Below are 27,763 nucleotides of genomic sequence, written 5' to 3' on the forward strand. Positions count from 1 at the left end.
GCAGAGTACAAATAAACACTTTATTAGAAAATTATGTATACATGTAAACACAAACTTGGAAACAGGAGCGGATTTTTAGCCCAAAAAACCAACTTTCTGTCTCTTTTTTCCGAGACTCTCTTCCTGTTCCAGCAGCTTCATGAGAGGAGCGTGGAGGGCTTTCCCAACTCTTTTGCCCGCCTGCAGAAAACAAGCAAAGAAAGAAAGAAAGAAAGAAAGGAAATAAACAATCCACCTATTTTTCTGCCACTTATCCAGGTTTGGGCACGGGGCAGCAGTGTAAGCAAAGATGACACTTGGCTCTGCCTAGAAATTCTGTCTATAAAAGTAGTGAACTCCTTTAGTTAGGTGGGTGAGCAGGTGCCCATTGACTTATGGTTGAAATGCAGCAGCCCAGGTTCAAGTTCAACCTGCAGCTCCAACTCCACGTGAGAATATAAAGGATTCCTTTTAACTGAAGGTCAAATGTTGCTGCTTTAAAATGTAAATAAGGTTAAAAGCACAATTTGTTAATTCTTCAGCTGTGCTGAGAGGAGGCCAGATGGCTGAGGAGCGAAGCTGGGCTCACCTCTGTCATTTCAAAGATGCTCTCTGGGTCCAGACTGCCTCCGCCCACCTTCCTCATACAGGTGATGGTGCCCTTGTGCGTGACGGAGATTATGAGGCTTGCCACAGAGCAGGCCTTCTCCTGCAGTGTTGCATCCACCACATGTCTGTGTCCCACCTGCAGAAACACAGTGAGCCGCATGTAGCACTATGGTGTGGTGACAGTCATCACCTCTGAGCATCAGCAAGTGAGCTCACCTTGCACAAAGTCACTATACAGGGAACGTTTTCTACGTTGAGTCTCATACAGTCGTAGGGGTCGTCAGACAGCTCAATTTCTTTTCCTCCTTCTTCATCGGATGATATGTGAACTTTGGGAATTCTGTCGGTGGAGTAATCAAGACTTTTAGTAAGATTTCATTTGTGCAATATTAAATAAACTGTAAGATGCCAAAAAATCTCAAACGGAGACTCACTTTGTGTTGAAGAGAGCCGCCTTGATAGCTACTGATATGGCATCGTACAAGTTTCCATCACACTGCAGGAGCTGTGGAAGCATAAAAACATGAGATTTGACCCAAGTTGTTTGGATTTATTTGGAAATGTTCAAGCAAATCTTAACACCTCTACACTGCTAACAACTCTTACTATACAAACAGGAAGAAAAACGTAAATGCAGGAAAACAGCCTTGTCATTTTGAGGATAAAAGCAGAAGCACAGCCCATAAGAATCACATGTAGGGTTGTGATGGAATAATTGTAATTATTTATTAGTTTTTTGTGCTAAAATATGTCAGAAAATTGTGAAAATGACTGGTGTAGTAAGTTCTCAGTCAAATTATTGTCCAAAAATAACTTGTTCTGTCTAAAAACAATAAATTTATTATTGCAGAAAACAACTGTGGAGCAGCAGAGGAGAGGATTTTGGCTGGATCACTAGTCAAAATTCAATGACGCTCAAATGGAGGGCAAAAAAAATTGCAGTCATGGAGAAAGGGAGCTGCAGTGTACAGTGCACGTTTTCTTTATTTTTGCACACTAGAAAAAATAAATATTAAAAAAGAAAAAAAATTTTAGGAAGCAAAAGGCAGCGTTGGACACTACGACTCACCAGCACATCCACATAGAGCACCCAGCAGTGTTCTCCAGCACATATGCAGAGGCTCTTCAGATCGATGCTGCGTTTGTTGTTGAAGACTTTGTAGAGGGTGTTACTCAGCTTCGTGCCCAGCTCCTCACCCCCTCTGCCCTCAAACTCGGGGGTCGCATTGGCCGAACTGAAGAAGAAACAACCCAGCTATGTCGTACAGCAGGAGCTTATCCCAGAGTAAAGCTTGCTAATCTTGCTACCTCTCTTCACACAAACACGTTATGTATGGTCATATGATAATACTTTCTTTAGTGGACTATGGTGGAAATCCAGGGAACAGATAATGCAACACTACCTCCTGGTGGCAGCACATCCATTAAAACACTCACTTAACTTCAAGTGATTTTTTTTACTTTCAATGTCTTTAAAATCTTTAATTGCTGATGCAAAAATTTTGATTTGAATTCAAGATTTTTCACCTAAACACTGTAAAAAATGACGCGTACCCACGTTTAAACCAACGGGGTGTAACAACTCTTCCGAGCCACAGCCTGGCTTACCTTTCAACTCCCCACAAAACAAAAAACAAAACAAAAAAACAGTTGTTTTTTTTAAACCACATTCATGAATAGAGAAAAAATACACTTAATTATTCTGGGGTATTTTTTTTTGTTTTTATTCTGGGGTATTTCTAGTTCTTTTTATATAACAGCAGCTGTTGCACTTTTACCTATTCTCACGCTGCCAAATAAATCTTACAGCAAATAATGAGAATAATGAGAATAATGAGAATAATAACTGTAATAATAATAATTAATCAAATCAGAAGTAATCAAAATCAGTACATGTTTTAGCACCAACTCTGCTGCTACACTATACAGTTTGTGCCCGTCAATAATACGTAAAAATAAAAATAAAATAATTCTGTGATTAACACAGAAAGCAAATTTCGATAATCACTGTGAAGATTGTAGAAAATGCCGTGGGACCTTTTCCCCCCTCTGTTAAATCCATAGTGGCACCTCTGGGCTCAAACACACACTTGATTACAGCTCTCACCAGACACATGTGCTTTAACGTGGAATTACCAGCTTCAAGTGGAATAGTGAAATCATATTGTGGATGTTTGTATCCCTATTTTGGCCACAGTTTCAGAATTGTTATACCCCTCATAAACAGAAATATCATTTAGCAGCATACATACCAATCAACAAAGAACTCCAAATAGCCCTCGGCTGGCACCGTTGGCCTTGGTTTTCCAATCTCTGCCTTAACACCCACAAGAACCGCTGTGTGCCCCTGAAAGAGAGACAAACCATGGGGTGATATAAAAAGGTTGGTCTGACAGTGGAACCTGGAAATGAGCTTCAACAGCACTCTGACTTCTGAAAAGTGTACTCATGCCTTCACTTCATCTCAGCTTTACTACTAACAGTTTTCATTCATCTGCCAAGTCATTCAGGTTTTGCTTTGCTGACTGTAGCTGGACTAAAACCCTGTGGGAAGCCTCTTAAGTGACAAGTGAGATCACATATCAGCCATTGTGGCTTCCTTACACTGGCTCCAAGTCAAATTTAGATGTGATTTTAAGAATTCGTTTTTGCGTAAATCGTTTAATGATCATTAAATTTCAGTCTTTCAGCTGTTCACACATGCTGCCTGATTTAATTACCAGCGTGACTTTGGCGGATCCGTCTGTGTTGGAAACCACATCGGTCTCTATTTCCATGTGTCTGTAGTCCTCGCAGCCTCGTCCATCCACCCTTAAGTCATCCTGAAGACCAGGAAGAAACATGTCAACAGAGACAGTGCTAATGCAGCTAGCTTCCTATCGCTAAAGCTCATAAATACATTTAAAATGATTTTAACAGAATAAACAAAAGTCTGGTGCTGTATTTTTTTAACATGTTTGTTAACAACTTACTCGTATGCCGTGTAGTATGTACACTTTTTCAGCCTCACTAACTTGCACTGTTGCCATTTTTCAGAAACACTTTCAGCATGTGTGTGTATGTCTGTCGCTTTACCCCTGCGTCATCAGAAGACGACAATGGGGGAAAAATCCGAAGGGCATGCTGGTTGTTTGAGTTTTCTAATAATCTTTACAGGTAAACGCCCCACCCAACAAACACAAGACAGTGACCTCCTAAAAACAAAGATATTCCACTGATGTTGACACGAAAAGCAACTTAAAGTTTGAACAACCCTTTACAACAATTTTTCTGCACGTGCTTTAACTTATGCCACGTATTTTTGGTAATTTTTTTCTTGTGATTTTTTTCCACGAAATCTGTGAATTTTGTACCCTATGTATTTTACTTGTAAATTTGTTGTTTTATATTATTAAGTTTCTATTTCCTATTTTATTAAAGAAATTTGGTATTTTTTTAATAAATAGATGAGTGTTTTCTCAACAGCTGCCCATTTTTGCGTGTAAATTTACTTTTTGTGTCATAGACTGACATTTTTTTGTTTGTTGCTTAAAATATTGTAATTTTTTGGGGTTATTTGCCACTTTTTTTCCTCTCATTTTTTCCTTGTAACTTTTTTTGGAAATTTTTCTCCCCTAGTACAATCCCTTATTTATTTATTTATTTATTTATTTATTCATTCATTCATTTATCTATTTTCCTTACAGACTTACTCACTTTAACCTTCAGCAGCCCTCACCATCGTAAGGGGGGTGGTAGGATTTTGCAAGGTTTTGATCTCAGCCCGGGTGAAAGTACCACCTAGAAGTCAACGCTCAGGGTTAAGCGGCCCATAACAGACAGGAGAGGGTGTCTGACTTCCTGGTTGGATCTGCATTTTGTTGTCCCGCTGCCCGCAGAGCTTTCTGGATCTGACGGGAGGAGCGGCAGTTCGACAGCACCTTGTGTCAGGTCACGTTTAGCTGACTGTTAGTGAGGATAATTAACACTTCTTTGAAAACGAGACAGCAACGAGAGCGGGAGCCGAGTCGCTGGGGCCGTGGAGGGCAACTGTCCGAAGATCGGTGAGGTTAGCTGGGATTGAGCTAACGGACGCAGCGGAGGGGCAGACAGGCGTGTGTGGATAGTTTGGGGTGTCTGAACTCTACAAGCCTCTAAACTACACAAAGAGTTCAAGAAGCGTCCGTCGAGAAAGGCAAGAGAGTGCGAGGTAGGCTGTGAAAACCCAGTTTCACTCTGGAAAATGGTTTTGTAGATTTTAAGTGTTTCCATTTATCAACTACTGGAAAACCAGTCATCCCGCTCTGTTTCAGCTACCAGTTAACTTCCTGGTTTGGTTTATTACTGCACTTTCCAAAAGATGAGTAGTTATGTCCTATACATCATATATGTTACCATATACGATACTCATCATATCTTTGTGGTGGTTAGTTTACCTGAAATACAGCAAACCGTGCTCAAAAGCACTTCAGCCGTATACATGAGCCCAGAACACACGCTTATTTTTTTCCTCCTTAGTGCCTCTCAGGTTATTCAACATATTTTAGCAGATGTCTGTTTTTTATCCTCGAAATCAAATCGGCCAAAGACGAGCTGGAAGGACCAGTCAGTGAATCTTGTTGTGGATAAACAAGTAATGAAACTGCTGTCTTGCAGTTGCCATAACATTAAATGCAACCATTATTAAAATAGCTTATCTCATTATGAATGGCTTAATAAAATCAATGTCATATGATAAAACAAGATAGCTCAATAAGATACAAAAAAACACAGTTAGATAAGAAATTAATGATATAATATAAGAGTGAAACCAAAGACAGGTGACTGAAATGAAAAAAGGTGATCATCTCCTCAGAGTTGCACTTTGTCGTGGAGTCAGATATATTGGTGAACAATCTGTTCTTGATGATTTATTGGAAGGAGGATTGACTTAAATGTTTGAGATTTTATACTCCTACTGACAACTCGCATTCACCCAGGGTCTTATTCTGTTCCACCTTTAACTCTTTTCGTAGCTCACATCCTCGCCTTTGATGTATTTAGAGTCACCAATTAAACATACATTAGGTATAAATGAGAGCAGCTAAATAAAAATACACAACAACAGGAAGAGCAGGTTAACTCCACACAGAGACCATCCAGGAAGTCTTGAACCCAGGAGCCTCTTGCTCTGAAGCAGTTGGGTCACACCAGATCCAAAGAGGGCAGGTTTTGAGACTTTTACCTACCAAAAGTGGTCCAAAAACAGGACAACAAGTGATAGGTGCTCAAGCGTAATGAGGGCTGTGATAGAAAGTTGAAAGAATACAGAGTGCATCCTGATCTGTGGCCACAAACACCTGAGTGTTAGTATAGGACTACAGTGCAAAGGAGAGATGTTTTATTAAACACAAACAGTGTGTGTTAATGAATGTAGATGTGAACATGCCACATATTCAGTTTACAAATGTAATTAAAATTTAATTCTTAAGTGTAATAAAGTGTTTCAAAGTGAAACAAATAAACAACCTGAGGTGAACTTGAGAAAAACGGGTGTAGTGTTCTACGTTTTTATGTTTAAACCATGTCTAGATCTCGAAATACTTTCAACTCACCATTCGTTTCACACCTGTACAATAAACATGACATCAGTAAAATGATTAACAATTCATTTTTTACTGAAAAAACTGGACAAATTAATGGCTTCTGTGCAATTTTCACTCTTTGTAAAGCCATCTAGTGGGCCAGACTGGACCCTGGACCTGCTTTAGCCAGTAGAGAGTTCGCTCTGTCAGTTTAAAGACCATCAACAGCTACTCCGTGAGCAGTTTGTCGTGTCTAATGTGTCTCTTCTGCCACTCTGCTTCAATACAGGGACAGCAGTATCTATGTGATGATAAATAAAACAATGTGTATCGGTGTCATATTCAGGTCATGTTTGTTTTTGCAATAATAATCCCTGAAGCATCACATTAGTCTTGAGTGAAACAACCATTTTCAGTTTTTTAAGTGGCCCGATGAGACTATCAGTAAAGTGGAACAACATCAGCATGTTAACTGGCTGTTTATCGCAGCAGGAGGTCCTCGTGCCGCCTGCCCACTCAGCTGCCTCCTTCACTCGGTGGTGTAATTTATTTTACAGCAGGGTATCAAAAATGCCTGTGAATCGTGGAGTGTTTTAGTGTGCTGCATGCATTTTAAATGAACTTACCTTTACCGTGTTAAACATTTTCACATACTGTATCTACTGTATCTTCCGGATCGTCTTAGACAAGATTTTGTTGTGTAAAGTGTTTCTGTTCCATTCATGTTGGTTTTCCTCTCTATACAAGCAGCTATTCACTGACAGAAATCTATAGACTCATTCTGCAGGAGGAACTATTTGCTTAATTGTTAATGAACTCAGCATCAGTAGTTAGTTTCACTCCAGGGCTTTCTTGCCTATTTCATTGTCTTGAGTTTCTGTCTTTTTTCATCATCTCCATTTTCACTCAACACTGGTTTCATTGCTGTTTCTAGCTGTTGTTTCTAATGAAGGGAGTCGTTTTCAGTGACACACCGGCCATGTGTAAGCTTCCTGCATCCTGAAGCAAGTTTTACTTGAAACTCGACAGGTGGACTTCCTCCACCCGTCGAGCCAAATACGCGTCAAGTGAGTCACACGAGTAAACAACACGTGGTTATTACAGGGACACTAGCATGTGTACTCAAAATTCATTTAGTACTCCAATAGAACACTTAAAAACAATCGTTCAGCTAACCAGAGTGAAGTAGGTGAACTTACAGCTTATTTGCAGCGGGGGAAGTAATCTGAAACTTGAACTTTAAAGCAAACAGTTCCCAAAAATGCTTCAGCTTTTTTTGTGTGTGTCGCTTTGGAACAAACTGTGTTGCTACACCTTTGCAGCCACAGTTACAACATACTGTAATATAGGAAGTTGAATATTGAATATAAATCATGAGAAAAAAGCAAGTGGTTGGTCTGGAGTTGTTTCTGGAGCAAGCTAAAGACCCAGAACATTAGGAAATACCTGAATGGTAGGTTTTAAGTGAACATCGGGCCAGTTTGTCGTGAACGGCATATTTGTGTCAATTCTTGCTGACCTCAAGAGCCCTGGGAATAAATCTGCTAAACATAATTTTTGTAGCATTATAGAAAAAATACAACAAGTGTATTTGGCTACTGAATGAGTCTTTTTAGATTCTGTGATTTCATTTTATTAATTCATTTATTTTTCGGAACAAAGTTGTATTATTTACCAGTTTCAGTGTACACTTTGTGTCTTTTGTCCTGTATTCGTCATTTCACCCCCAGCCAGTTGCAGCAGATGGACACCCCTCCCTGAACCTGGTTCTTCCTGTTACTGGTTTCTTGCTGCTAAAAAGGAGTTTTCCCTTCCACTGTCACCAAGTGCTTTCTTACAAGGGGGTTGTCTGATTGTTGGGGTTTTCTCTGTATTATTGTGGGGTCTTTACCTTAAAATTTAAAGTTGTGATTTGACACTATATAAATCAAATTGAATAAATTTTCAGTAACAGCTGGAACAAAAATTGACTTCTTTTGACTGGTAGTTTACGGTGACAGATTAGTATTATCTGATGACCACGTTGAAATAAATCGCTCAAAAAATTATTTATTCAAATAAAGAGTAAAAATTAGAATAGCCCAAATGAGCGCACAAAACTGTTTTAAATACTTGGTGCTGCTTAAAAATGTCACTGCTGATAGATGCTGTGTGACATTCTTGGGAAATGTAGATGTGCTGGGATTCTTTCCTTTATTGTGATCCACAGCTTGACATGGTGGTGAATGTTGGGTACAGAGTTTTGTTTGTCACCATGCCATCTATGCCGCTTGACATCTGTCCAACTTTGGCTTTAGACGGATTGATCCTTCCAGGAAGCTTTTATTTCACTTGCAGTAATGTAATGACTTGTTGTCAACTTGAGTGATGTTAAATTCTAGCCTGGGCTCATTGCGAAATGGTCATGAAAATGATTTTGTGTGGGGTTTTTTTTTTTTTTTTTTGGTAAGTGTTTTTCTTTTTCTTCTCACATGCACGGAGACAAACTGTCCACTTTACTTTGTTATGTTGCAGTCAGCAAGACTTTGGCCAGTCCTGAGTAAGCGGGATCAACTTTGAAACCAGTATGTTTCACATTTGTGCTGCCTCTGTTTTTGAGCGTCCTGAGTAGCATGTGTCGCCATGCCAACCTAGAAAACTGAGCATCCTTTTGAAACGTCCGACTTGTGTACTTTAACCCAGATGTGATCTTTTTCTAAACCTAATCAAATATTTTTCTTTCCTAAACTGAACTAGGTCATTTTTGGTATGTAAACAGAACTAATGCTACAGTCACACTGGGGAAAACGGTGATCTGCTCTGTCTGGACCCTCCCTCACACATAGACATGGTGAAACAACGAGCATAGGAGAAGAAACTTTGGCACCAAAATGTAGTAAAAACTGATCCTATTAAAAGGTTAAAAATCATAAATCCATTTTGGTTTTGATTTAATTTTGCTTTCCTTCTGGACAGTGATGGAATCTGAGATTTTGTCCCAGATGTGCTGTATGTTTTTATTCTGATTAAATTTCTGTCCTCTGGGAAGCCTGTGTAACTGTCAGGATCATTGGACAAGCCTTAATTAATGTGGACATAAAAGTGAGATTAGACTATCATTCAGTTAAGTCTAATGGATAGATCGAATCCTTAGTTACACCCAAGCAGTTTGATTGCTCTAATTTTAATCTTAAGTTTCAGTGAGGAGAAGGGCATCAAGGTTCCTGTATCCTACAGGAATCAGCTGTTTTATTTTAGCCTTCATGTAATACTGAGATCTAGTTATTTTTGACAGTTTGGCCCCTTTCAAGTCACATCAGATTTTTGTCTACACACACACACAAACCTGCTTGATGACTTATTTATGAGCCTCGTCTCCAGACGGATCTGGATACACACACGCTTAAGCCCCAAGCAGAGCAGGACAGCAGTGTAGTCTGTTTTGTGGTGAAGCATTGTTTTGTGTTACCTTTAAGGCCAAATGCTGAAACTTTGCTGTGAGAGGATGCATGGATTTTCTTGGCGTTGTGGGATCAGAGCGGTTAGTGTTTGTTCCTCCTCCAGTTAATGCGTCCTCTTGAGCGTTTACTCCAACATTATTTGCTGATTCACTGTGCCTTAATGGCTCCTGCCTTTATTTATATTCCTCGAGGACCATGCAGATTCTGTTATTAGTCTGTTTACACTGACTCTTAATTGCTGTGGGACACCACTGTTACAGCGAAGTATCAAAGTAATACAGTCAGAGCAGAAAAAAATAGTTGTTTGATAGAAAATGAATCCAAAAAATAAATCAAACGTTGTTTTGTTCAGCTTCTCTCCTGAGATAATTTGAATTTCTGTGTGTGACAGAGAGAATAATCCATATTGAAGGTGATGGAAGTGAAAATAACTGTATGGCAACTGTGTACCATCCCTCGCATAAGTCCCTAATTCCTCCTCTTCTTTCATTTTCTTCCCACCGCTCTGTCCCCCCCTCTTCCTCACCATCTGTCTCGTCACTCCTCGCAGTATGTGGTTGGAGCCACAGGCGCTTTAGGATGAAGAGCCCGGCGCACCGCACCAGGGACATTGAGCGCCAAGCTGGCTACCTGAAGCGCGAGCACTGCACCCCTCCTCCACCGCGCACCGGCTCCGACACCATGTGGTTCATCCGCGACAGCTGCGGCATCGTGTGTGGCATCATCACCTGGCTCCTGGTCTTCTACGCCGAGTTTGTGGTGGTGTTCGTCATGCTGCTGCCTGCCAAGAACGTGGCCTATAGCCTCTTCAACGGGGTGCTGTTCAACGGCCTCGCCTTCCTCGCCCTTGCTTCCCATGCCAAGGCGATGTGCACAGACCCGGTCAGTCAGAGCTTTATTGGTCCACTTTATTTGCTTGTAGGATGCGATACTGACTGTCTGACTAGCACTATTTATCCTCTCTCGATTTATTACTACAATAATTTAAGAATGTGTTCCTGTTGGTGTGCTCATAGTAAATATTTGACTTGCAACAGTTGCATGGGGTACTAAACTTTTATTTCTGTGCTCTTTTACTTTAAACTTCCACAAATTCCTCCACACTTCTCTGACACGTACTTTGCAAATTATATCTACATTTTATTAGGTACACTGGCAGCTAGGAGTTTATAATATATGCTTATGAAATGCAGCGCTCTCCAAACTTTGTGGTTTTGTATCCTTTAATGTATAGCTGGAGCCTATGGTATGACTCACATGCTTTTATTTAAAAAAAAAAAAAAAAAAAATCTAAACTACCTGTAACTTGCAGCAGAAATAGAAGTAAAAAATAAAATAAAAAATTGATCAGATTTCTGTTATAGAACCAATTTAATTCTTATTTTCCACCACATTAATCATCCCCTCAGTGGATCCCTGGTCCTTAGGTTGTGAGCCCCTTAATTATTCAACAGAATTTAAACTGTAGTCATATCAGATATAATAAAAATGTCATTCACGTCATTCATGTCTAAAATGTCATTAGATACATTTTTCTTATAACATCCCACAAACATTACCTTTTTTTTTCTCTCCTTTTTTTTTTTGTTGCCCATCTGGCTTAGTTGTATCACAGTCCATTGACTTTCTTGGATATCAGGTGCAAAATAAATTATCTTGGGTTCTCTCCTAGTTTTTGACTCTGAGGAAACTCTTCTTTGTTTCCCTTATTAGGCTCTTGGATAGTCTCACATAACCCATAAAGCCCTACTGAAAAATTTGACACTTTAAAATGAGTTTAAGGCCCCACCCGTGAGGGCTTGCATGCACTTTAGTCTGGGGTGGGCTTTGTTTTAAGTCTAATCTCATTTTTAATCTTCCGTTACTGTGTTTTAGTAATTTTTTATTTGTACTCTTCTTTATGGATTCAGCAGCTTTTTTTGTTTATCCCTTTCAGTCTAGCTTTACTATTTCTGCAAACCTTTTTTTTTAGCATACTCTTAATTTACTTCTAATTGTTACATAGATTTGGATTTGTTTTCTCTATGTGCTTTGTTTGTTTTTTGGTTTTTTAAAAATGCTTTTGTGTTTGTCATGTTTTGTCTATCCTGGGCTTGGAAGCCTCTTGAGTCAACTCCAGCATTTGTAAAACAAAGAAAGTTCAACATAGCCACAATATCTATTCCTTATCTGGTTTCACTTCCCCTAAAATCCGCAGACAGGCTAAGCGGGTCACATGAAGGTGATTACCAACTCGATAAGTCAGCCCAGGGTTTCCCAATCTAGCTATAAGTGCGGTCACATAAAAGAGAGTGTGCGTTTGGCTGGAGAAGCACTTTTTAAATGCACTTTATAAAATAAAAGCCATCTTGCCGTCAAAGGAAATCATGTACCACATGTAGAGTGACAGAGCAGAGCTGACTTCTCTTTTCATCCCACTCCTCCTCAGGGTGCTGTGCCTAAAGGAAACGCAACCAAAGAGTTCATTGAAAGTTTGCAGCTCAAACCAGGACAGGTGGTGTACAAATGCCCCAAGTGCTGCAGCATCAAGCCAGACAGAGCTCACCACTGCAGGTACAGCACTGTATGAATCTGTGTAGTATAAGAAAGGGTACACTTCTCATTGCAGACTGCACATTTTGGGAACAAAACAAACAGGAATCTGCTGAAGTCTGCACCTCACAGAGGAAAGTCCTGATGCGACTCTCCGGCTGGGAACGCCACTCCTCCTCTGTGTTTGTGCCTAGACTGGCTCTCCTGCGTCTTTCAGCTGTGTCGCATTTCCCTGCAGACTCTGCAAGTTGATAATAATAAGGACTTCCCTCTGTGGTTGCTCAGTGGTTTCTCTGGGATCTCAAGGCATGAAAAGTGCAAAAACACCTCCGATTAATTGAATTGTGAAGCCAGTGAGTCAGCCCGTCTCAGAAGCAAAAATGGCAGTCAGTTTGATTCTTTTCAAGCTGAATATTATGAGTCATTCTTGAGGGTGCTTCAGATGATACAGTGCAGTGACACAGTTATCTCTAACAACCCAAACAAACAGTATCTTACACACAGAATGGCAGCTTTTTAAAAAGCGATTTCCCCATAAAACAAAGCGCCCAGGCAGCTCGAGTGTGACTCTCTGCTTTGTCTTATGATAAATTATGAGTTTCTGGCTTTTACTTGAGTTGTCAGCCTGCTGCAGTTTTGACAGATAAATAACCCCCAGTCTGCAGCTGCTATGACTGAGAGCAGCCTGTTCATTTTCTCACAGTTGACTGAATTATGCTCCTTAAGGTGTTTGTGTGTGTGTCTTTTAGTGACAGTTGTTGTGACATACCAACACCCACATTTGTGCATTGCATGACTCCCTCAGGTGTGCCTATGATTAATTTATTTTGTCTCCACAGTGTGTGTAAACGCTGTATCAAGAAGATGGACCATCACTGCCCCTGGGTGAATAACTGTGTCGGAGAAAGCAACCAGAAATACTTTGTCCTCTTCACAGTGAGTCTTTAACAGCAAAACGAATATTAGAATCCACTTGGAAATATTCATAATAACTCCCTCTTTCATTATCATGCTCACACTTATACTTGCTCTTGGGTCGAATGTCATAATATATAGGGTGCACCCACCGGCTACTTTAGTAGGTACACTGGCTTGGACCCAGTTTTGCCATCAGAACTGGCCTAATTTTTCATTGCACATATTCAGCAAACATAGGAAACATTGGATAGAAATTTTGGTCTATATTGACATGATAGCATCACATTGTTACTGCAGATTTGTTGGCTTCACATCAGTGATGTGTATCTCTTGCTCCACCACACCAAGGTAATCTATTGGAGTGGGAAATGGCACTGAAGGCCATTTGAGCACACTGTAACTCATTGTCATGTTCAAGAAACCAGTTTGAGGTGATATGAGCTTTGTGACATGGTCACATTGTTAACTCTGCTCTAAGCCTACCATCCATATATGACAGCAGAAATTGAGACCAAGACTAAGCAAAGTCTTTCCAATCTGTCTGTCCAATTTTGATGAAGACATGTAAATTGTAATCTTAGTTTCCTGTTTTTAATAAAAGTGGCACCCGGTGTGGTCTTCAACTGCTGTAACCCATGTTGTGCATTCAGAAATGCTCTTCTGCACAACTTGGTTGTAACCAATCGGTGTCCATTTGTGGTTATTTGAGTTAAAGACCTTTAGACATCGGAAAATCCAGACTTCCTTTTTCTTAATCCAGCTGTTCACACTGACTGCGTAATTTTGTTTAGACGAATTTGTGGCAGGTTTTTTTTGTTTTTTTTTGAACATAGTTTGATTTTTTTTCTTCTTCTTCTTCCCCCAATTTGCCTGTACGCCTAAATGCATTTTATTTTGGCTTTCCAAATTAAGACCATAAATGAATATGAAGATTATAAAAATGAGATGACTGACATTACATTTGTGTTTGTTTTCAGATGTACATTGCACTAATATCTTTCCATGCGTTATTCATGGCGGCCTTCCATTTCGTTTTCTGCATTGAAGAAGACTGGGCGAGTAAGTGTGTGTCCTGTAATATAGTAGTTTAGTATAGGAACCAATCCAATCAGTAAAGCTTGTGACTAAGATGTAAAATGTTATGCATTAGAAGACTAATGTGGAACTCTTTTCATAGTTGATTTATTGTCTAAGCAAACTTGACACATTCTCTGCACTGACAAGCTATGACTTCTCTATTTTTATGCAAAATGTGAGGGGCAAGCCTCTGATTGGGCTAAGTGAGGGAACAGGGAACCTTGACGCTTAAGTCTTTAAGTCTGTTTAATATCCTTTCTGGTTTCCAAATTTTAGGTTATTTACTTGGTTTAACATAAAAAAAAAAACTCCCTTTCTTTCCAGAGTGCAGCAACTTCTCTCCACCAGCAACTGTCATCCTCCTCATCCTCCTCTGCTTTGAAGGTCTCCTCTTTCTGATCTTCACTGCAGTCATGTTTGGGACTCAGGTCCACTCCATCTGCACTGATGAAACGGTGAGTAAATCCAGCAGGGAATTTCACCACCTTACCTCTCCTCTGCACACCTCTTGAAAACTGAATTTCAGCTACTGCCGTGTCAGCAGTCTGACATGAGGTTAAGTTCTCATGTCAGAAACTTCCCACCTTGCTGAAGAGCCTTTAAAAAGAAAGATACTAGATCCTTTTCAGCTTGATGTGGAGAAAGTGCTGGCCTGGCTCTGACCCTTGTTTCTGCAGTTTCTACTTCACCTCACAGAGAACATTTCTCTGTATAAAACTGCAGTTAGACTCTTTTTAAAGTTTGACTCAACCAGAAACATTTTGTTGTTTGTCTTCACAAAGTTAAGTGGAAGTAATCATTACATCAGTCGCAACTGATGTAAGTGTAGGCGACCTCATTGACCACATCTTTGTTATTAAGGAAACATGAATATTTTTTATCAATTGTAATGTTTTAGAAGAAAAACAGCAACCGTTTATTGCATGAGATTATATTTATTGATTGTGCTCTCTAAAGCTACTTATGATCAGTACATTTACTCTCAAGAAGAGAGAAAAGGTTTTATTGTCCATACTCTTAAAAAAGGAAGTATTTTCTCAATCTGTAAAATGTAATATTAGAAATTAGAAAAATACTGTACACTAGTCTTAAAAACCCCCATAAATTCATGATACAAAGTTTATTTTGTCATATACTGGACCTTAGTTTAGCCCCTCAGTTCATCCTCTGTGAAACAGTTGTTTTTTTTAGTTTTTTTCCCTTTAAACTAACTTTCTTGTGATTGGTTGCTCCTTGCAAACAGAAAATTTAAAGTCAGACCTGTGTGCTTGAGGGACTGTACGAGGAGATCTGCTCTCACTGACATGATATGAGAGTTTAAAGAAATTACTAAAACCAGAGATTTAGAGCAGTCTCAACTCTGAGCGTAAACTGACCTCATTATTTGAAACTCTGGCCATGTTTGATATCCGTCACTCTTAAGAGTACAGAAAATAAGGAAAAGCATGTCTGGTCCTTTAAAGAAAAAATGTTTCTTAACAGTATGAAGACCAGCACCAGACTCGGGTGTTTTAGTTTGCAGTTTGGGGTCGAGCCTCCATAAGATTTCCCAATGTATATATTATGTATATAATGTTCTTCCTCTACCCCCTCTTCCTATAACTATGCATTTGACAAATAAAGAACCTTGAACCAAAATAAACTAAACCTGTTCGTCCTCCAGGTGGGTTCAGAGTAATGCATTTTCTGCTCAAGACACTCACAGCTCTGACTCAGACTTATCACTACAAAGAACTGTCAATTGTAGTGTTATATGGCCTCCATTTGTTGACTGTGTTGGTTTATCCTGGGAGCTTTCTTAATCGTCAGGAACCACTGAGAGTGAGTCACCTAAGACCTGTGAAAGGAAAACAAAAGAATACAAATTGTGATTCATTTTTAATCCCTCATTCAGCAGCTGCATGTTTTGATGTTTTGTATCAGGGCTGAATTTAACTCGCACTGCGTTGCTTTACCTTTTTTGCAGGGTATCGAGCAGCTGAAGAAGGAGGAGAGGAGATGGGCCAAAAAGTCTAAATGGATGAACATGAAGGTGGTGTTTGGCCACCCATTCTCTATAGCCTGGCTGAGCCCCTTTGCAACACCTGACCATGGAAAGGCAGATGTGTATCAGTATATAGTGTGAAAGCTGGATTCTAAGTGTCTGTGGACATAGACTGATCACTCTTGCCTGGAGCACAAACTTCTCTTAACCACTTCTAAATTTTCTTTCTTCTAGGAACTATTGATATTTCAGGGTGTTTTGCTGTAAAATGTGTTTTTCCTTTTTAAATTTTGCCGTTGCCCTTTCCCTGTTTTGGTGCTGACTGAGATTAACGAGGTGTAGCTGCACAATACAGCACTCTTAAGCTATGCAGCAGCATCTTGACAAGAAGCATCTAATGAGACTCTGGCAAAACATAACAAGAGACTAAGTTTTGCATTCGCTGGAGTGAATATGCCTGCAGTATCTTCAATCATCTCCTACTTCTAAGACTACACAATGTGAACTCAAGTCCTGAATGTTTCTACTCAAAGAAGCGCAGCATGGTTGCCACAATGAACACCTGGTTTTGTCTTCCTGTAAAAAATGATCCTTTTTCCTTCATTTGCTTTATTAATGTAGTCGCGGTAGTCTTTTTGCTGAATGCTGCGGATGATTTGCCTTAGAACAGAGCATTAGCGAGCAGTGGAATCTGCTTTTTGTAAAGCTATTTCTATTTATTTGCCTTAATGTGACAGTTCAGGCTCACACTTGTTAATGCTACTTGTTTCCTCTTTTTGATGCCAGAGAAAAGTAGGTTTGTCCATTTCATTTTTCTTTTTCTTGCATTACTGCAATCAAAAGACAAATGTAACGCCTAACCTTTCTGGCAAGAAATCACATTTTGGAAAAGTTTTAAGTGTTTTTCAAGAGGACTCTGAAAATGGAGAACAGCAATAACCTCACGGTGGCTGGTTAAAGTTATAACCCTTAAGATTTCTGTGCTACTTGGTCAGTTTATATTGCACTAAACGCTCACTGAGCAGTGTTTGTATGTGCCCACAGAGCATCCAGGTAAAACAAGGTTTCTTTTCATTTTCCACAAGTAACCCGAGTCTTGCAGCGCCTATCTTCTTATGATTTTTTTTTTTTTTTTAATTTAAAACCAATCCAGCGTCACAACATCTAGAAAAAGTCTGATCGGGTCGTGAAGGTTAGATCATAAAATGCTAAGCCAAAGGCAATTTGAAGATTAAACTCTGACAATCACTTTGCGTTAGCTTCACAATAAAACTTCCTTTGTGTTTGGCCAGCAGAGCATGTAAGAAATGTTGCATTAGATGCAGCTTAAACAGCTGGTACAGATGCTAGCACTGACTGAATTAAGCACTTCCACTTGCTTATGCTGGCAGTTGTGCATGATTAATTGCGTAATCTAAGACTAACAAAAAATCTGCAGCTCTGCCGTAAATATTACCTTAACCTTTCAAGCCTTTTGTTTTTTGATGACCTTCATAGAAATCATCAATATGTGTCTTACAGAGATGAGATTTAAAGGAGGAATATTGGGAAATTTATGTTTTTAAATACTTTTCCCCCCCTTTCTTTGAACAAGTAATGAATGCCGAAAGTTTAAACTAAACATTCAGATCACCTTCTAATATTGTGAAGGTCCTCCTCGTGTTGCCAAAAATGCTCTGACCCATTGAGGAATTAATACATGACCTTTAAGGTGGATCTTGTGGCGTCTGGCAGGACAGCATTTGGGTCCTGTTGGGTTTCAGGGTGTGGCCTCCATGGATTGGGCTTGTTCCAGTCACATGATTGGATGCTTGATCCACTTCTGATCTGGGGAGCTTGGACTCCAGGTCAATGCTTTGGGCTCTTTGTTGTGTTCATCAAGCTGTTCCTGAATGGTTTTTACAGAGGGCTCGGGCACGTTGGCATGTTTGTGGAGGCTGTTTTGCTGTAACATTTAAGTGGGTGGTACATGGGAAAGTAACAGCCATGTGAATGCCAATCTTCCCGGGTGCCCAGCAGATCATCTCACGTTAATAAAATGAGCAATGCTAATTACTTGGTCTCTCAGTGATTTTAATGTTGTGACTGATTGGATTATAATTGAATAGCTGTGTAGAATTTTATGGCAGAGCTGTGTTTAATTACATTAGACTACCTAATAAGGTGGCTATGTAGAAAAGCAGTTAGAGAACGTAAATAAACTGGATGTCAAAATGTTGTCCAAAAATGCTAAAAGTGTAAAAACCAAAAGAGTTCAATTTCCTGAAAAGCTTAAGGGTTATAACTTTCAAGTCTGATACTAGGTAGGTAAAAGTGTAAGATACTTACAGTGACTTCCTGGTCGAATATAAAACTGAAGTTAAACCAGCATCCTTTTGAACTTTAGTTTCATTTGCTTTGTAACAATCACCAGCTGAGACAGAAAGTCAGGGAATCAAGCAATACACGTTGCTCTGTGTGTGTTGACACTAAGTGTATTTTACTTGCTCTCAGTTGATGGAATTCGCTTGTGGTCTGGTTTGTCACAGATTTTCATTGTAATTATGTTTTTTGGAGGCGGGAGCTCAGAGAAAATGTTCACTCGTGCTGGAAGTGTGTAACTGTCACAACTGTGGATTTTAATGGAACACAGGAAACTTCAGATTTTACTTTTGAGGATGAGAATCTGATGCAGATAAGAAATGGGCATCTTCAAAGCATTTAACACTTAAATGCCTTTGCCAGAACGTGTTATTAAAAGCCTTACTCGAGTTAAAACAAAAAACATGATTTAGAGGATGATGAAAAGATATTATAAATATATGTGTTGCCAAATTGAAGGCTAAAGGAGGGGAGGCAAGGATGTAGCCATTAAAACAGTTGTCAGAAATTAGATTTTCTTAGGTTTTTAAATGTCGTAACCATTATGTGGACACGGAACAGGTTTACACATACAGCACACCAGCTTTTTTTTTCTTTCTTCTTCCTCTCAAAAATGTTCTGTGGTCGGTATGCAAACTTATTTGTCTTATTTACTGTGGGCCACGTGGTTTTTATTTTGTTTTTCTGATCATTGTATTTGTTTCAAAGGATATGAAATAAAATGTATGACTATGGGATATTTTATTTACGGTTTGTGTAAGCTTGTAGACATTTTTGATGCAAAGATGTTAGTGATCGATGATATTGATGCCACAATCATTATTTAACAGCTGATTCTTCATTATAGAAGCTTCTATCTAAGGCTAAAAAACATTTTCAAAATTGGGTTTAACATTAAAACAGCATAACCTCACACACAAATACTGTAAAAGCGTAGACCTAAAATCTCATACTGTATCTAAACTGTAATGTGTAATTATATCAACAAAGTTGAAGTTACAAACTTGATTTGCATTTATTTAATTAGAATTCACTTTTTTTTTTAAATTATTTGTTTATAGCTCAGTATTTTGGGAAGGGTTAGTGTGGAAAAACAATGGAGGAAAAAGTGGTGACAAAGTATTGGATATTTGGTTTGAAAAGAAGTCCTGCCACTTATCAGTTATGTATACATTTTCATGGTCCAGCTTTAATTATCCTTTCATCACGGTCAGATATTTTATATAATTTATATCTAATGGTGTCATACAAATATACATTAAGAATTTACTCACTAAACTATAAACTGTCTTTTCAATTAAAATGTATTCATATAAATTTGAATAGAAACATTCAAATTCCCCTATTGTTATATAGCGCCAACTTAAAACAGTCGTCAGCTCAAGGCACTTAAAACAGCGGTCAGTTCCGTAAGTCGTTTGGTACCGGGCCGATAGTTGAGGCTTAGCTGTGAAACATGTTTTTCAAGGGTTTTGTCAGTTTTTATCGTTAAATCTGTTTCCCTGGGTCTTTTCCCATGAATTATAAGTAAATTTTCTTTTGGTTGGTACCGGTAATGGTTTTATTTTGTTGTATTTACCCGCGACACCTTAAAGGCCGGTCCGCGAAAATATTGTCGGACATAAAACGGTCCGTGGCGCAAAAAAGGTTAGGGACCGCTGACTTATAATGTATAATAAGGTAAAGACTCTAACATATTAGAAAGAAACTCCCAACAATCAGACAGTTCTTCATTAGCAGCACTTTGCAAAAGTGAAAGAAGAACTCCCTTTTGACAGGAAGGAGACCTCAATTTGTGCAATCTGTGTAGAATTACAGATTTTCATCATTTCAAAACCTTCAAAGGATGAATCACATCCATTGAATCACAATCTGAATGGTTGCTGCCTTTAAGTTTTGAGCGTACTTTTGCAGATTTCATGAAGGGCTGTTTTCCATTTTTACTGGAACAAGACTACTTAAAGAAAGGAGGCCAGTCTAACAGAGCACACATCTCATTGTGTAATTAGATGTAAACTAGCTCAAGGACAGCACTTTCTCCAGCCCCATTATCAACAGTAATGCTGTTTTTTATCGGACACTGCTGTGGTTGAATTTCCTCTTCTCTTCATGAAAACGTACACTCCCATTCAATGTGAATTAACCGGAAACAGCAGAGCTTCAGATTTACAAAGAGCATCTTACTACAACACAGTAATGAGTCAACAATCCGTTTGTTAGATGAGATGTTTAATAGGTTGGGTGGGACTTCTCTCAATGGAGTTCTTACTTTACACATTTTTCTATATTAACAATATATTTACACTTTTACAAATGTTTGTTCCACATAATCTGTAATGCATTTTAATAATGATTCATATCAGAGCAATCTAATCAAACTGTCTCAATGCATATTAAAAAGTTGAACATGAGAAGAAATATTTTGGTGTAGCAGCTTTCAGATTAAAGCGATGACTGAGCTGCTTATAGCAGGAGCCGGAGTACAACAGACACAAAATCAGTCTGTTTTCCTTCAGGTCTTCAGTGAGCTCCCCTTATCTTGTTTTCAAACATGAACTCTACAATTTCCAGCACACAGTAGAAGAGTCATGTTTTGTCACTATTTGAAATATTCTGTTTTAAATCAAAGAGCTGCCTGGATAGAGCATGCAGAATGCAGCATCTTGCCTGTAGTGAAATCACCAGAAAATGACCCATTCTATTATCATTTGGGTTCAACAGCTGCATCATATAGTTGCATTACGGAGCTACCAAGTTAAACACTGTTTAAGACCATTTTAGTTTTCTTGCAGTGCAGCATATTAACTTGTCATTGTGACATGCAGCTTGTCAGGTCAAAGCCCTACTATAGTGATTTTCTAAACACTTTGGACACCCACGGATAGAAATGCATGCCACTTCAATACCATGCTGCTCTCACAAAGCTATAATTTTTGCTACTGCAGAATCTCTGGATGCTTATCTTACAGTGAGAGTGGCTTCACAGGAACATGGTTTCCCATATCATGCCGTTAACTGGAGAAAAGCCAGGCAGATATTAAAGGCAGATTAAAGAAATACATCAGCATTTAATTTCTTGCTGTGAGCCAGATGAGATCATTACCACAGCCAAGAACCCCATAGATAGGCCTAACATTAAGATTGCAAATGGGAGAAGGAGGATCTATCAAAAAGACCCCTCTAAAACTCACTGACATATTACTTTGTTAACATTTAAACTCTCTAGGTGTAAAAATGTAAAGTCATTATGATACGGGGTCTAGAAGCAAAGTCTCTGAACACTGATACTAATCAGACAATGAATGAGTTTGACATTTTTAAGAATTGATGTTATCTAAATTAGCTTGCAGCCGTTTGTAGTCTTTATGCCAGCTGCAAGCTGGTTAGTTTAAGTTAGGTTGTAAATGGTTTGGCATATGGATTTATGTAACAATTTTTAAATCATCCTAAGCTAACTAACTAGGTTAGCTACTTGATTAGCTTAGCATAGGATATAAATCGAATTGTTATTTACTAGCAATCTTCTTTTTAGTCTTTTTAGTCTTAGGCTAACCAACAGCTTAGCTTGTAATTTCAAATGTATTGGTATTTACAGTCCATTTAAAATATTTTTGGTGAGCTAAGCTAACTAACAGTTACTGATTAGCTTAACTTAGCATATAGGCGCTCTTCTAGTCTTGCTGACCACTTAAAGCTTTTTTACAGAGTGGTATAATGATCTCATCAGGCTCCTGTTAAAATATCTTACTGTTACTTTTAAATTAAAGCAAAACATTGAGGCATAAACACCTGATGATGCTTCATGTACATCCCTGCTATGAAATATTGTTCGGCGTGCCTTGAATATGAGAAGATAATATTATAGTCACATTTTCACTGCAGTCACATTAACTGGGATGCAAATCACATGGTACAAAACCTTCACAGCAGCACTTGGAAGGACATTTGATATATTTGTGCGTTACTGCTGTGAGATACTACAGACAAGTACCATAGCTACCATTATGCATTTATATTATGATATGTATCCAAACAACAGCAAAATGTGATTTGTTCATTAAAGCAGCCTTTGATGTCTTGTTCAGGCAAATCCCTGTAGCTGATTATACTAAGAGAACCTCCCTCTGGTAGCATATATTGACATTTTCTCTCTTCATTTATTAATGTTCACAGCTCCCTCCGTAACACACGTCACAGTGTATGAGAAAATACGTTATTGCACTCTCACCGACTCATCCAGAGATGTTGATGGAAGCTGTTAGCGAACAGAGATGTCTATGAAGCCCAAAGAAATAATGAATTATTATTCAAGATGTGCGACAGACTAATATGAGAATTTAAATTCAGGTCAAAGAAGCTAAACTGGCAATCGCAAGGCCTGGCACTGGAGAGATAGCGGGGGACACTTAAGTCACAAGTTTAATGAAGCGGTTCACAAAGGGGACGTCACTCTGATTCTGAGTGGATTGTAGATGCAGGAGGATGCTTTGGTGTGATTTATCTGAGTTCAGGCCCTCTTGATAATATGCACACATCTATCATGAAATCGAAAATCAGCTGCCTCTGAATCAAAATATGTGTCATGCTCATATCTCGAGGTTAAGGTTCAAGCTGTCAAGAAAGGCAGATAAAAATAAATAAATTCAGGCAGAGAGAGAATTCCTCTCGGGGGGATAAGCCTTTGAGTGCTACATCAGAAGCATTATTACTTGTGAAAATATAAGCACACTTCATTAGCTAAGGACTTCACTTATAAAACATTGCCTTGAGCATGCATAAAATGCAATGTTGGTGCTGGATGTTGTGGTGAGTGTCTTAGTAACTTAAGGAAATGGGAGAATTAAGAGAGCTTTTTGGAATACAATACCTAATGCACAGGCTGAGTGATGCACAGAGCAGAAGATGTTATTTGTCCATTGCTAATGACACATGGAAATCAAATATGTGCAGAAATTCTTAAATTATCCTTCTGTATTATTTGAGTTTTCCTATAAAGATTTCCATTTACAGTAATGTATCTATTCCTTTCCTGCAGACAGCCAGATGAAAAGATTGATTACTCTCATGTCTATACAGTTAATGGTGGTGGACAAAGTCTGTCTAATGGCTCAGTCACACTAGAGTAAAATATGATGGTGACTTACTTGCACCTGGGAAAAATTGGTTGTTGCCAGATGACTAGTTGTGGCAACCAACTGGTCACTCAGAGACTGAGCATCTAACACTTTCAGTCTCTGCAGTTACTCTCAGTTGCAAGACAATTGCACAGGTTGCCTGGTGGGAGGCAACCTGTCTCCAGAAAATCGGAGTCTGACTCAGAGTGACAGCAACTGCTCTCAGACAGGTTGACAAGGGTTTGAAAATATTATTGCCAACATGATGCAATCAATCTGAGTTTGTCTGTGCTGATGAGTGCAACTTGTCTGCCATGTCTCTTTGCATTAGTCATCTCAACTCAACTAGTTGCCAACTGGGTGGTTTCTGGTTATATTCCTTAGAAAAGCAAGGTTGATAAGCACCTACGTCACTTTACAGTTATACTGCTGTCCTATAGTAACTACATTACTAATTGTGGAGGAACTTCTCTTTCAAATCTACAAGATTCTGGTTGGACTCTGAGTGCAAGTAGTTAATGTGATTTTTCTGTATATGCAGATGGCAACAGATTTGCAAATTTTCACCAATTTATTTAATCATTGGATTACCACAACAGGTCGCATGTAGTTGCCAATTTGGACCCATTCAATAGCAAACTGATAGCAGAGTTGCTCTTATTGCCTGAAGACAGCAACTGCAAATGATCACAGACTCAGTTCCGTCTTTGAAGCAACTGTTTCAAAGGCAACAAGATCGCAGGTTTATAGCACAGTTAAAATAATTTTGGTCATTTATGGTCTCCAATCACTTTTCCCCTAATAATCTAGTAACTCCCAGCTTGTGTTCTGTGTCAAAAACCAAAGAGTAAAATCAACACCTTGGTTTTAATGACTCCCTTTATCAGGAAGGAAGTCACTACCCTTAGTTAGAAAGTAGTTTCACAAATATTGACCTACAAAGACAATAAATGTCATTTTTGCAGTTCTGTTTGTGAATATATTACACAAACATGACATAATGCATTAATTATTTAAATAAAATGTGTTTAAAAGGAGATTTGGTTATCTTGACACTGAGCCAGGCCAGCTACCCTTTGATTTCCAGTCAGACTAAATTATGCCAGATGAGGCTTCATAAAGTATGTCTCTAAAGACATGTTAGTGGTATCAATCTTCTCATGTAACTCTCAAAAAGAAATCAAACAGATGCATTTCCCAAAATATCTAACAACCTTTTTATTTATCTTCCTTTTTATATTTTCCATTAGCTCAGAAGCTGTTGTGCTATTGTTGACTTTCCAAAAAGTAATGTAAAGCTAGTATAATTTTTGCTTCTTCTTTGTGGACAGAGATGATTTCAGACTTAGCCATCCATTATTTTGTCTCTACTAGCCAGACTTTGGATGTGCTCTGGTTTGACTGTCTGAAAGCCAACATCTCCTCTGATTTTAGGAAAGGGCTAAACAAGGCTGCACCACAGCTGAACCAGCAGGGTTTTACATCCTGCAGGGCTACAAACAGCAACCTGTAAAACAGATATTGATTTCAATAAAGCAATCTTTTTTTAAGTATGTTGATTAATAATTTCACTTTAGGCTAAACAGGTGAAACTGAATTTTGTTATATGACTGGAAGAAAACAACTATTTCTACTTGCTCTTTAACAAGTGGAATAATAACTTTTCCAGGTGTGCCCAGATTAAAGAAGAAAACACTTTAAATTCAACTGCTGTTTCAGATTTTACTGCTCTTTGGCTCTGAAGTCAGAGAAGATGTCTGCCAAAACAGACCACAAGCCACAGCCAGCTGGTAGAGACAGGTCACATTATTCATCTTTTTTGGCAACCGTGTTCTGTTGTCCATCCTGCGGCGAAACCCTCTGCAGTACCAACAAACCAGAGAAGGTCAGAGAGATCCCAACCCACCACAATGTTATCTGGGCTTCCCCAAAGATCAGCTGGCCCAGGAAAGCCTGCAAAGAAAAAAACATCATGCCTGTTTTTAGAAACAAATTGCCAATAAAGGTGCCCTAATGGCCAATATCCCTGCTGAGCTTAACAATGAAGAGCCATAAATCACAGTGACAAGTTATTTCTGAATACAGTCTAGCCTATTTTCTAAAATAAATCAGGTTACATAAGAAGGAAGGACGTTAAGGTCAACGTGAAAATATTTTCACCCTCTACTGTCTGATGTAAAGGATTTCACTCAGAGGACATGAAGTAAGAGCTATAAGAGACAGATCGTCACTTACGGAAGATATGAAGTTGGAGGCAGTGGTGGTCACAGTGGTTCGGGTGGAGGACGAGGAATACCTGAGTGCTTTGGCAAGGAAGGTCCACATCACAGCATTGCAGGTGAAAAGCAGGCCGCCACACAGCAGCCTCAGAGGGATATGAAGCTGAAAGACGAGAGAAGAAACTTATTAAAGATGCTCTTGACAAATTTTTCTCCCCCACTGAAGGGAGGAAGTATCTAATCTGCACAGTTTTTTTGTTTGTGTGTTTCTCTGTTTGTTAGTGGTCTAGTGTCCACAGTTTTCAAGATATCATTTTCAAAATTTATGTGATGGTATATACTCATAACTGATTTCATTTTTGTGAAAATTGGGTCAAGGTCACACCAAATGTGAAATTAAAATTTTATATTACCCACAATTTCTTTTTGATCATCTTTAAATATCACAACAATGTACTAGGTATTGGGCAGCATGGATACCTAGTTTGGCTAACATTTGACTTTCACCTTCATGGTTAGCACCCACGGTCAAAGTTAACCTTGTAAAAAAAATTTCAAGCAACCACATCGAGTAATGTGCTATATGAAAGGCGACGGAGAGAGCTGCACAACACACTTTTTCCAATACAAAGTCCAACAACGTCACATTGATGCCATAACGGGTTGATGTCATCATATTGGAATAAAAACGTCATAAAACATCAAAGTTCTTTGTACAGCCCATGCCTTTCGGGGGAAGTTGCACTCTCTGAGAGCTCCAACAATGAGAGAGACCCCTAGCTCTTTCCCGACAGTGGGAAAGAAAAACTCCCTTTTAACAGAAAGAAACGTCCAGCAGTATCATGCTCATAGAGGGGCCAGTGGCCAAAGGTAGTCACTCAGTTCTAACATTTACTTTCCAAAGCTTCACAGTGCATTGTGGCAAATCTCGTGGTGCAAAGTAACAGCCTTTACATACGCTTTGCATCCACCTGCAATCCTAATTTGCAATTCTGTCAATTCATTTGTGCCTTAAATCACGTATCGGGGTCGCTGCTTTCCACGTTTCTACAGTTTAAGGCTTCAGACAGCCGCCTGCAGATGTTTCTGACATCACTGTGTGACGTATGTAGGCAGCTTGAAGGTCATTCACAGAAAAACTTGACATCCTCACCATCAGATACCAGCCGTTCAGCTTATTATCTACACGCAGAGATAATTTTTACGCTTATAGAATAAAACAACGCCTAAATACAAGTAACTGTAGTGGTGTGCTTCGGGGGCGCGGGTACGCCACGAGCGCGCCGCTGCCTGCGCGGGCTCCCCCAGTGTGATGCCGCAGATGGTGCTGATGCTGAGGGAGGCGGTGAGGAGAGGCGGGCGGGGATAACCCCCCTAACTTCCCTCGTGAGAAATCACCCCGCTCGCAGGCGAGCATTATTATTCACCCTCACTGTGTTAATAATTAAAGCGAGTTTAACTGCGGCAATGCCTCACCCGGTCACAGGCGGTAGTTTCGTCCGCCTGTCTGAATTTCCGCTGTTCTCCCCATGTCCGGAGTCCGGTTTCACAGACACCCTTCAGGTAGTCGGCTCCCAGCGACAGTTTGGCCGAGGACGACGCCACGGCCCCGAGGAAACCCGCCAGCAGTGCATAGAAAACTCCCGGGAACATGGTAGTGGTGATGATGGTGATGATAGGCGAGGGACATTATTTTCTAATCCATCTTTTTACATGTCTGCTGCTGAAGCTGGTCGGCGCTGAGCTGCGTGCATGCTTGTATGACTGTCACTGAGCACGTTTTCCTGCACTTTCCATCGACAGCCGTCCGGTGGCAGTCACACAACTCATGGCCGTGGCTCTCCGAGGCATTCTGGGAATTGCAGTTCCGTAATATTAGTTCCGATATTTTAGTTTCGTATTATCTATTTTTTATATTTATATCATTTTGACTCTTAGTTTTTAAGTCAGTCTAGCTTAAGTTAGTTTCCATGGTGTTTTTTTTTTT

The 27,763-nt window shown here is 39.3% G+C and overlaps 3 protein-coding genes across 3 annotated transcripts; 1 reads left to right on the top strand and 2 right to left on the bottom strand.

Moving 5' to 3' along the window:
* Window positions 1-6: 6 nt before the first annotated feature.
* exosc7 (exosome component 7) lies at window positions 7-3,721 on the bottom strand. Its single transcript, XM_026156911.1, has 8 exons — window positions 3,561-3,721; window positions 3,309-3,410; window positions 2,841-2,935; window positions 1,658-1,823; window positions 1,023-1,093; window positions 805-928; window positions 569-724; window positions 7-180 (listed from the first exon to the last, which is right to left on the bottom strand). The coding sequence occupies exons 1-8, from the start codon at window positions 3,615-3,617 to the stop codon at window positions 76-78; spliced, it is 876 nt and encodes a 291-aa protein (XP_026012696.1). The 5' UTR covers window positions 3,618-3,721; the 3' UTR covers window positions 7-75.
* Window positions 3,722-4,293: 572 nt separating this feature from the next.
* On the top strand, window positions 4,294-19,187 carry zdhhc3b (zDHHC palmitoyltransferase 3b). The gene is made up of 7 exons (XM_026156571.1): window positions 4,294-4,777; window positions 10,122-10,453; window positions 12,000-12,124; window positions 12,943-13,039; window positions 13,999-14,080; window positions 14,423-14,553; window positions 16,065-19,187. The coding sequence occupies exons 2-7, from the start codon at window positions 10,151-10,153 to the stop codon at window positions 16,221-16,223; spliced, it is 897 nt and encodes a 298-aa protein (XP_026012356.1). The 5' UTR covers window positions 4,294-4,777; window positions 10,122-10,150; the 3' UTR covers window positions 16,224-19,187.
* Window positions 19,188-20,655: 1,468 nt separating this feature from the next.
* On the bottom strand, window positions 20,656-27,592 carry tmem42b (transmembrane protein 42b). Its single transcript, XM_026157066.1, has 3 exons — window positions 27,253-27,592; window positions 25,793-25,939; window positions 20,656-25,510 (listed from the first exon to the last, which is right to left on the bottom strand). Exons 1-3 carry the CDS (start codon window positions 27,427-27,429, stop codon window positions 25,364-25,366), a joined length of 471 nt encoding a protein of 156 aa, XP_026012851.1. The 5' UTR covers window positions 27,430-27,592; the 3' UTR covers window positions 20,656-25,363.
* Between the last annotated feature and the right edge of the window lie 171 nt (window positions 27,593-27,763).

The sequence above is a fragment of the Astatotilapia calliptera genome, chromosome 22, assembly GCF_900246225.1.
Source record: "Astatotilapia calliptera chromosome 22, fAstCal1.2, whole genome shotgun sequence".
NCBI lineage: Eukaryota > Metazoa > Chordata > Actinopteri > Cichliformes > Cichlidae > Astatotilapia > Astatotilapia calliptera.